Source organism: Brassica napus, chromosome C9 (assembly GCF_020379485.1).
Source record: "Brassica napus cultivar Da-Ae chromosome C9, Da-Ae, whole genome shotgun sequence".
NCBI lineage: Eukaryota > Viridiplantae > Streptophyta > Magnoliopsida > Brassicales > Brassicaceae > Brassica > Brassica napus.
Window position 1 is genome coordinate 26,487,210 of NC_063452.1, and position 11,462 is coordinate 26,498,671.

The window sequence follows — 11,462 nt, forward strand, 5'->3', positions numbered from 1 at the left end:
TCTCAATCCGTCTCACTTTTTAAGTCTTTATAATAAAAGAATTGAAAAAGTGATATACGTACGTATGATCTCTGTAGTAAGTAATTCGAAAAGTGGTATTTGTCGTATGATTTGCAGTAAGTAATTTCATATATTGATCCTGACTGATGTGATTTGGCAGATTGCAGGGCTTCAGAATCTTATGATTCCCGACCAGTTTGAATGCTTCTTTGAAGGTCTCTTAGACGCTGATGCTAATAACTCTTGTGTTTGTTGTGTCTTAATGTATTTTTTTGAAGTACAAACATTCATGGCAGACTTTATGACCCAGTTTTTGTTGATCGACTGATAGAGAGATTGAAGCTTCCCTCTGGTGAGGAGTTATGGGAGGAGGGATCAAAGCCAAGCCCTAAATGAGTAGATATTGAGGTCGTAGAAGAAACTTCATGACAAGCGTTTTGGTTTGCAATCTACAGCATGATTGCAGGTTTATATTTGACGTATATTTAATTCCCTTCAGGCATTTTCTTTAGGCATAGTTAAGCTTGAGGTTCTTGTAATACCCGTACTCTCCAAAATAAAATAATAAATAATAATCGTAAAATCTCTATTTATTAATCCTCATAAATCGTCTGCACATATCATAAATCCGACAAATAGTCATAAATTCAAATAATGTAATAAATCCAGAAAAATACGATAAAACCATAAAACCCGCAAGTCTGAAATGGAAAGAAGTAAACGTCCAAAAGCACCAATCCGATAGCAATCACTCATGCTCGAAAAGAGGGGTGAGCAACAGGGGAGTCACTCAGTGAGATATGTGATGCTAAACCGCAAACCACTGACTCAGTACATAACACTACGACTATGTAGGCCTAGCTCTAACATGAAACAAACACGGCACCTAATGCGCCACACATAACAACCAATGCGCTTATAGTACATAGCTATTCGTTGCACCCCGCATTCTCCTTTTACGGATATAGATATATAAATTTTTATGTATACCAAAAGTATGTGTAGTACAGAAGTGCTTCCCTGTACTCCCACATTCTCCTCATACACAATGCTACGTAGTATAGAAGTGCTTCCCCATACTCCCGCAGCTCATGCGTGGTACAGAAGTGCTTCCCTGTACGCCCCACAATCTCCACACAAACAATTGCCACGTAGTACAGAAGTTCTTCCCTGTACTCCCGCAGCTCATACGTAGTACAGAAGTGCTTCCCTGTACACCCCGTAATCTCCACACAAATAGGCCGATACAGAAGTACTTCCCTGTATCCGGCTAACCAATCCATACTATATGTATATTTATATATAACCGTCTTTAAACATCACCCAAATCGATCAACAGTTGAATCATCTAATTTCCGATCTCCGGTTTAGAAAAAGAATAAAATAAAAACAAACAAGACTCCAGTTAGACTCGATTCACAGAGACGGAATATGTTTCGAAACTAAACTTTCCATAATGGTAGTACTAAACTAGCACGGGATTAAACGGAATAACCTTCACCTTAGCCACTGGATGAAATAGACAACGGAGGATACGGTCAACTGCGACACGAGAATTTAATGGCTTAGGTCCATAAGAAACTTTCCTAAAACAATAGATTTAGGTTTTCCAAATTAGAAGACTAGGTTTATGATTTTCGGATTTGAACAGAGTTGATACCCGAAATTAAAATGGCCATAACTTCCTAACCGTACCTCAGTTTGTCGATCTGAAGAATGATCTGGAAAGCTGACAACGAGACCTTTCCAAAGGTATCTCGCTCGTTTTCTAAGTCAGTCGGGATAAACAGCAAAACGCTTATGAAGTTGACTGTTCGTGGACTCGCTCTACAGAGATCAGTCTCAAATAAACAACCATAACATTATAACATTTAAACCGAAATTCCAAATGATGATCTGCTTTCTGTTATAAGTAGATCTGTGAGTTTAGAATTTACCATGAAAATTTGACTTCAAAATTCTATGATTTGATAATCCGTTGCTGACTTTCCCCAATACTGGCCTCAGATGTGTTATGCAGAAATATCCCTTGGTAAAACACACATAACTTCTAGAATACAAATCCGATTGGAGATCCGCTTTCTGTAACACGTAGAGAAAAGAGTTGGCTACTTACTCCCAGAAGATGATGGTCAATGATGGTCGTTGGACCAACTAATGGAGGGAGAAACGTGAAGATGGCTTGAGGTGGCTAATGAAGAAGATGATGGTGATAAAAGATGGCTGCGCTACAGTTCACGTTTTAGGTTTTAAGAATAAAGAAATACTTATAATTAATATATAAGCATGTCTGGTTTACTAAACCATTAAGGAGAAATTATTTTTCAGATTGGTTTAGTTTAAATAAATAATCAAACCAAATTTTAAGTATGGTTTGTTAAAACTGGGTCGTTACAGTTCTCTTATATGTAGAAAGATTTTGAGATAGTTAATATGTTTGGTTTGATGAGTGTTTGTTTTATGATAAATTTGAGGGAAAGATATGAGATGGGATTTCTTTTTGGTCATCTAAATTATTAAAGTTTGAACGGGTGATTTAACCGCATCTAAAAAAATGAAGCAAGGCGGAATAACAATATATGCCTAGAAACAAGATTTCAGCTTTTATGAAAATTGTAGTTCTTCGTATAGGTGACTATAACTCTAATATGTTTTCATTTTCTGGCATTTGAATGGTCGAAAATACCTTGATAACTGGGAGCAATGACTGGAGTGCAAGAGTGTGGTCTATCTCCAGTCTCCAGAGGCTCATTCGATTCTGTTTTAGCATGCCATGCTGGGGCAGTACAATATGTTGACTACTCTACACTCCACAAAGGAATAATCACAGATCCATGATAATATCAGCAGCCAGTTCTGAAAATATTGTAAATCTTTGATTTCGAAAAGAAACATCAAGGCTTAAAGGTAGTACGTTGCTGCTGTTCTTTTCTTCTAAAAATGTGTATTTTGAAAGCTTTAAAATCATAAACAATTCTATAAACGAACCAATGATCTATTTTAACATCCTGATCCCATATTCTTTTGGTCAAATTTCAATAACAGCAAAATACTTGATCATTGAGTTTAAATTTGATAACATGATTCTAATCAACACAGGTTCGAGCCAAGTCATTAATAATTCTCTATTTTTTTTCTCGGTTCCGGCTTTAGGATCTATCCCAGAAGTTAATTTCTCCTCCCATAAGTCTCCTCGCAAAAAAATTATTACCATTTTATTAGTAAAATTACTTACGGGAGGATAAATTAGCTTATTCCAAGTTCCAAATAGATAATGTAACAGGACGAGAATATAAAAGATAACCACTTTAATATTTATATATTATAATCTAAAGATAACCACTTTAAATTTAAATTTCAAGCATTTTAAATTCGTTATAAAATATTTTTTTTTATAAATTAACCATAATTTATGTATTTTTCTGCATGGCATGCTAAAACAGAATCGAATGAGCCTCTGAAGACTAGAGATAGACCACACTCTTGCACTCCAGTCATTGCTCCCAGTTATCAAGGTATTTTCGACCATTCGACTTGATATGCATAAATTAATGACACAATTTGATAAAATGAGTCACATATCTTAAATATTATCCATCAGTTTACAAATATATATATATATATATGACTATTGATTATTTGTTGATTTTTCTATTGAAACTACAAGTTGTGCATAAGTTTGGATCAATAGTGATTAATAACATATTTCCATGAGAATCCAACAAATATGTCAGATAAATAAGTATTTAGATTACAGTTTTAATTAACTTTTATTGATCTGCATCTTCATCATCCTATATATATATATATATTATAATCAAAAGATAGCCACGTTAAATTTAAATTTCAAGCATTTTAAATTCGTTATAAAATATAATTTTTTTTAAAATTAACCATAATTTATGTATTTTATATATTATATGTAAATATATTTTTCCGAATCCAGGTATAGCCTGGGAAAACCCCTAGTCAGTCATAAAAATGTTATTCTCACGACTGATGAATGATAGTCTTTCTTTTATTTCTTTATTTGTCAACCATTACTAATTTTCATATGTTAACTAGAAATATGTAAAAAAGACCATTTCATATTTCATGACTAATGAAATGCATACAGTTGGGTTGATCTTCTTATTTTTCTCTACCTTTTGCATAATATTTACACCCATATATACTATTACCATATAATTATTATGGAAGTATGACTTTAACATGGTTAAGATCCCTTTCTTATTAATAGAGAAACAATTTGAAATAGTAACCTTGATTTTGTAAGTTAATTACATACAAACCTGCTGAGGTGTCATGCTTACATTCACTCTGAGACATGCTTTAGAAAGACTCTTTAATTACTAGACAATTTACAAAACCATGCCACTGGTAGAAAATGAAAATCCCGACCACATAACATGAATACCTTTATGTTTCATTTAAACGTAATATAAAACGTGGTGTATTGTATAATCTTTATTCACTGCTTCAGTATTTGAGAATGGGTGGGTCTCCACCAAAAGTATTCACTGCTGCGGTTTACCTAAGTACATGTTGACGGATTATATACCTTTTCCATAAAAAAAACTTTACCCACAGTCTATGCTTATGATAACTTGACAAACATTTATTTTCTTGACCTAACTTAAGACTATGGGCAATTGGTAGTATCAATGTTAACGATTATCACAAACAATCCCTATTTAAGGTATTGATTCACGAACTACGTAGACAAATATACAACTATGAAACATGTTGAATATCATTTCCAAATGATTGTTAGACATAAGATGATCACTCACAAACATCGTAAATTAATGACAATATATGTTTTGTTTTTTTTTTGAGAAAATGACAATATATGTTCCAAGTTCCTTTTAGGTTTACTAAAATTTAATTGTCAAATACAAACATTAACATATCATTTTGAATCTATCATACTGTAAACTTGGTTTTGTTCGTGTATAGACCGTCAAATTTATTTTTTATTCTAAATTTTCTATATATTTGTATTTAAAGTATATTCGTATTCAACATATATTCATATTGAAAGTGTACTTTTTGTAGGGATGCATATATGTAATTATCATGTATATAAGAAAGATGCATCCAATTAATGTTTTGCATTACGTCGGGATTTTTTGTTAGGGAAATAAGGTAAGTTTATATTCTACAATAAATTTGCGTGTAAGACTAATTGGAGGAGTAATGAAGCCTTGATTGAGAAGGCACATATCAAGGATTAAAGAAAGAAACTTATCTCTTACACACTTTGAATATATTGTGTCCGAGTTAATGTTTTCCAATTTTTACCAACCTTGAAATATTTTTTTTGAGTCAATTCAATATTTGCTATTAATAACCGTGCCCATCATTCTGTGTGCTATATACGGCTATTTATTATCTCATCTTTTCATTTCACAAGTCTTTCAAGCAAAACTTACAGGGATAATTTACTTGCACTCTTATTTCGATGGCCGATTTTTATTCGATTTTAGAGTAAAAACCTCTCAAATCCATGTGAAAATATTTCAATTGAACTTTAAAAACTGTTTGTTCCATTAATTCAACTTTAAATATTCAATATTAAATAGTCATGAATAAAGCTTATAGACATATTGATTTTTACGGTCTACTGATTCAATAGAATTTAGCTTACCTTTTTGATAAAAAATATTTTACACAAATAAAATTGACTCAATACAACAAAATATTAAAACTATAATTATGGTTATTTTTTTTATTTTCAATACAACAAAATAATAAATCTAAATCAAATATATAATTATGGTTATTGCTGATACCTAATTCTTTTATTTTTTTATTAGAGAAGCAATTTGAAATAATAACGTTGCTTTGGTATTTTATTTATACCATTGACAGTTTGTTTATATGTCAGCTCCGCAACCGTAAGTCTTCTCAACCCTTAATTAAAAACATCTTTTAATTACTAGACAAATTACATAATATGCCATTAGTGTTATTATTTACTAGAAGGTTTTATAATATCGGCAAACATATTGCTAAGACAGTATATTAACTTTTCAATTCTGGACCTACTCATCAATATTTTTTAAATTGTTATACCAGCATTAACCCAAAACATTCATTTACGGGTTAGCACAAACCTATATTAGCTTGAATAATTTATATGTATACACTTTGTGTATTATGAACCAACTATTATTTTACATAGATTTTTAAAAAATTATTATCTTAATTTATTGTGTTATTAATTTTTCGATTATAATTTACAGAGTTTAGATTGTATTATAACTCAATATCATAAAATGTAAGTGACTCATACATAATGTATTTTACAATTAGGAGGTCTTTTAACTAAATATTATCCAAGTCTATTTGGAAACTGCGTAAGAGTGGGTCAAGATTAAGTATAGTCTATTTAGTTAATCCCAATAATTTATTTTTAATGAAATGTAGATTTTAAAAAATTTCAACTTATTATGTAATATAGGTTACAAAATAAAATATATTTCACATAAAATTATGTATTTTTCATCAATTTAATAATTTCACTCCGTGTTTTTGCGCGGGTTTTAACCTTGTTTATATAGTAAAATGATATCAGACTCTGCCGTACTGCCGTGTTCAACAAATGGATCAAACAAAATAAACACAATTAGTCCCCAAAAAAAGCGGAATAGAGATCGAATGAGAATATTTTTTTAATTTTATGCGATGGAAGACAGAATAATTATCAAAATTTTGACTAATTGATTTATTATGCTAACAGAGTGGTATTAATGAAAGTGTTGAGAAGAAATTGCTTCACCTTTTCAAAACTTTTCTTTATTTAAACTCAAGTAACTTAGATGTTATGCGATCCAAGACAATCAAATTAGTTGAAATTGGTAGTGTTTCACCTTAATGATCTCTCATCATGATAGTTTTTTATTAGATAGCAGCTATATATTTCAACTCTTTCTGCGGATTCAGTGTAGCCTTCAGCCACCATGCTTCATTAAGATTTGGCTCGCAGAAGATTTTGGATCAGTTTACTTTAATGATAATGATGTTTGTGAGTTTTTGTGTCACTCATATTTTCTTTTCTAGGATCAGTTTGTTCGGATACCAAAAATGAAAGTTAGCTCCTACATTCACGATTTGCACCAGGATGATGTGAACTCAAAATGCCTAAACAAACTAAAACCTGTTACGACTCTAACAAACTTAACATAATCTAACTCCATTAAAATATTACTTAACACATATACAGTTAGAGAAGAAAAAATTGAAATCTACAATTGTGTGAATGGTCATGAAATGCAGGGCATGCTGTTGAGTCTGAGCTGACCCGTCTCGCCTTATTGATTGTGAGCTGCATTTTTACTTTGGTTAAATCCTTGAAAATATTTTTTCCATCTCTTCTGAAGAGAGAAATTTAAAGGATTTTAAGGGTTAAGAGAATTAAAATCAGTGAATTACTTAAAGTAAAAATTTCAACATTAAAATATTAGCATTTAAAAGAGTTTGATAATGTAATTAAAATTTGACGGTGGAAAAGAAAGAATTCTATAAATAAGATGACAAGTAGCATGAGAGTCTTTCACTATTTTTTGGAGTTCGTCAAATGGGAGATTTTTGTGAAAGTGTTTATGAATTGAGGCTCTTTAGATTAATTTGAAAATTGAGAATTGTTTTGTCAATATTAATTTGGTGTATTCAATCATTCTGTAATTTCTTTTCTAAATAACATTTTTTATTTATAAAAATATGATTAAAAAGCTAATAACTAGCTTTTTTTTATAGGGATTTATATTTTAATTTATTTAGTTATGTAAATTAGATAAATTTCTAAAATATTAATTTAGAATTTTTTTTTTGATAACCTTTGTGTGATCCCAAAAGCTTTGGCCCACATAAATTCGGGTTTTCTTGCTACTTAAGCAGTTTATGGATGACTAAGAGAAATCAAAACCATGGCAGAAGCTCCAGCTGGAACCTTTTTACTGCTAGGGCAAGACCACATGGTTTATAAATACTAGACGAATATTATAGGTAAAACATATATGGCTTTTCTAAAGCGTGTGTTTCTCAAAAAGCTAATAACTAGTTGAAAGAGTAAAAACAGCAAATTGTGTAGCAAATCACATATGTACTTTGGAAAAAAGTTTGCCAGCTACACAAGGTTTACTATAATATGGTGAAAACCATCTAGAGTACAAGAATGTGTCAAAACCTACACGATGTTTATGTTAATGCATGCCACATATACGAAAGAACAATTAATATGGTGACAACATCGTACACGGATTAAATTGATTTTAACAAAAGATAATAGGGTCAATTCGTGATTAATCAAAAAATCAAATTTAAACCAAAATCCGAGCCAGCCTATGTAATAACCCGACCCATCCTATGTAATAACCCGAAATCTAATTTGGGGATTTTTCTAAGAGAAACAGAGAAGAAGAGATGGATTGAGAGATTGAGAGAACAAGAGAGAAAGAGAGAGAGAAAGAGAGAGAGAGAGAGAGAGAGAGAGAGAGAGAGAGAGCAACGGAGTGAGAGATCGAGAGAGCGAGAGAGAAAGCGACGGAGTGAGAGACCGTGAGAGAGAGATATATCGAGAGAAAGAGAACGACAAAGATTTGAGGAATCACGATGAGGTAAATTATTGGATTGGTTTTCTATTTTCTATTTTATTTTTTTTTGGTTTGTTTCTGATTATGCTGTCATGAACTTATGATTTTTTTTATGTCAGTGATTCTATATCAGTGAAAATTAATTGTTTTCATTCGGGAGTATTCAAACTTGAAGATGATGGAGAGTTGAATTTTGTGGATGGTATTTTGGAGCAGTTTGAGGTTGACGGTATAGGAGTCTTTGAATGTGTAACGAAGGAGATGGTTTATAAAGGTATCACGGGGAAGATGAGGTACAAGTTACCTTATAAAGACATTTCGGAGAAAACGCCTTTGTTTGATAATAACAAAGCACATTGGCTTGAATTGCCTTGCCCATTGCTTATTGTTGTTTCCTCCACCCAGTTTCATTACTCTTTCTCGGTTTAGATTTCCCTGTTACAAATCAAATTTTCTCTTATGAACCCTAAAGTTTTCGATTCCTAGAGAAGAACGTTTACTTCAGTCGAACACGGGTGTATATAAAGGTTGGGTCGGGTCGGGTCAGGTTTGATTTAATCGGTTTAAAATTGATTTTTTGATAATCACGAATCGACCCCATTATCTTTTGTTAAAATCAATTTAATCCATTTATGATATTGTCCCGTATTAATTGTTACTTCGTATATGTGGTATGCATTAACATAGACATCAACCATATTATAGTAAGCTTCGTGTACCCTGGCAAATTTTTTTCCACGTACTTTCATTATTTATTAATAATACTGTTGATAGTGGGATTCATTGTTCATCGTAGCTTGTGATACAAAATTGACAAAATTAGACAAAAAGATTTAAATAAAGTAGAAAAATGTATTACACAGTTCACGCAGAGACACGCCTCCAACGACGAAGATGACTTTCACATTTCTCTTAAACCAGCTAAGAAGCTTGACCCGGACCCGTATCTGTTTTGGTTCTGTATTGTTCTTCTACACCAGGAACAACCATACCTGGGTGTTGATAGTACATCTGAACCGGATCGGGTGTTTTCATACCATAATAAGCCGTCCGGTTAACTCCATCAGTTGCCATCATAACCGGCCTACCCGTTTCACCATATGCTTGACCCAGACCAGGACCAGGAATCTGATGAGGCTGAGGTTGGTGATGGTATCCCATCGGTACATGCTGGTATTGTGGAAGATATTGACCCTGCATTAGAACCGGTTGAACCATATGATTACCCTGAACCATATGATTGCCCGGTTGAACCATATAAACCGGTGACTGGTAATGAAACTGTGGGCCAGGGGCGGCGTATTGCCATTGCGAGTTGACCGGAAGATTACTCTGTTGAATTACTTGCTCCGGTTGAGGATCGGCTTTTGGAGTCAAAACCGGTTCTGGACTTTCCGGGTTAATTTTAACCGGTGGAAGTTCCGGAGTAGATGACGTGATCACAGGAGCCGAAGAGGTAGAACCATACGGCGAAGGAACATCACGACGAGGCGAACCAGGATCCGAAAGCGTCGAGACTTCTCGTCGGATTTTAGCTCTCGGATCACGATCGTGCGGCGGAGCAGTCTCGTCGAAATGATCCAACCCGAAGAGGTAATCAGGAACTTCGGAGACGATCGAGGATACTTCAGACCTGACGCGCTCGAAACCTTTGGCGGAACCACCGTTAGATGCGGCGGAGGAGCCGTGATTGAGAGCGTCGAGGAACCATTGCTCTCGATTGACGGAGCTATCGAGGAGAGAGCTGATGCTACTTGCTCGACTATCGTTATCATCTTCTTCTCCGGCGATGGTTTTGGCGAAGAGGAAGAGACGGAGACGAGAGGAGCGTGGGTTTTGATTCAGTGCGACGCGGTCGTATTCTTCCATCATGTTCTCTACATCCTCGTCCGTTGATACGGAGATCAACGCGTCAAGATCCTCGTTTGGTAGCTGGTACTTCACGCTCACGTTGCCTTTACCTAAAATTTAAAACCGAAAAACTCAAAATCCTTAACCGGTCTCGAAAATCAATCTGAACCGGTTCCGATTTAATCGCGAACGAATCATTTGCTTACCGGAGAGTTTAGCAAGTTTAGTGAGAAGAGAGGTGAAAGTAGTGTGACGATGAACGGCAACCATACGATTGTCACCCCCGACGTAACAGAGCTGGTTATCCGGCGGACGAGGCAAGATCCTTCCTCCAAAAGTGCACATGAACCGTACACGTGGCTGGTTATCGTACTCCGATCTCGGCGATGACGCCATTGAGTCGTTGTCCATCTCCGGCGGAAGGACCGAAGCCATTTTTCTGCTCTCTCTTTCTTCTCTTTGTCGCCGGGGATTTTGTTAGTTTTGAGACTTTATTTTGGATTCGTACAATTATTAAAAGGTGATTGGTCGGGAATAATGTAGGTTAGAGAGACGGGACCGTCATGGACCGCATAATCACAGCACGACTATTTCGGATGGTTAAGATCACTGTTACCATCTTTTATATAGATACCGGATCTGGTTCGAGATCCAAACTAATTTCCATGATCGGTAAGAATTATATATTCTTGTCATTCAAAACATCTATAAGAATCCAAACTAATTTCCATGATCGGTAAAAATCATATATTCTTATTATTAAGATTTTGAGAATCCCAAATTAGGAAAATGTATATTAAGGTCTGATTGGTTGCAGCGGCATAATTTTATGTTGTAGCTGTAAAATTTTAGTTGCAAATTTTCGAAAAAAAGCATGATTAATTAACATTATATATTTATACTAAAATTAAACTCTATTATTAATATTATAATTAATATTTAAAATAGTAATATTTGAAAATTAAAATAAAATTTAGAAGTTAATTAGTTATTGTAGAAATTACAAAATGATTA

The 11,462-nt window shown here is 33.7% G+C and overlaps 1 protein-coding gene across 1 annotated transcript; it reads right to left on the minus strand.

Annotated features, from left to right (window-relative positions):
• Positions 1-9,325: 9,325 nt before the first annotated feature.
• On the minus strand, positions 9,326-11,026 carry LOC111212563. Its single transcript, XM_022714114.2, has 2 exons — positions 10,655-11,026; positions 9,326-10,558 (listed from the first exon to the last, which is right to left on the minus strand). Exons 1-2 carry the CDS (start codon positions 10,881-10,883, stop codon positions 9,519-9,521), a joined length of 1,269 nt encoding a protein of 422 aa, XP_022569835.1. The 5' UTR covers positions 10,884-11,026; the 3' UTR covers positions 9,326-9,518.
• Positions 11,027-11,462: the final 436 nt, after the last annotated feature.

Coding starts and splice junctions, on each gene's coding strand:
- LOC111212563 (XM_022714114.2), bottom strand. CDS start 10,883: ATGGCTTCGGTCCTTCCGCCGGAGATGGACAACGACTCAATGGCGTCA. Junction 10,559..10,654: donor TAAACTTGCTAAACTCTCCG/GTAAGCAAATGA, acceptor TTTAAATTTTAG/GTAAAGGCAACGTGAGCGTG.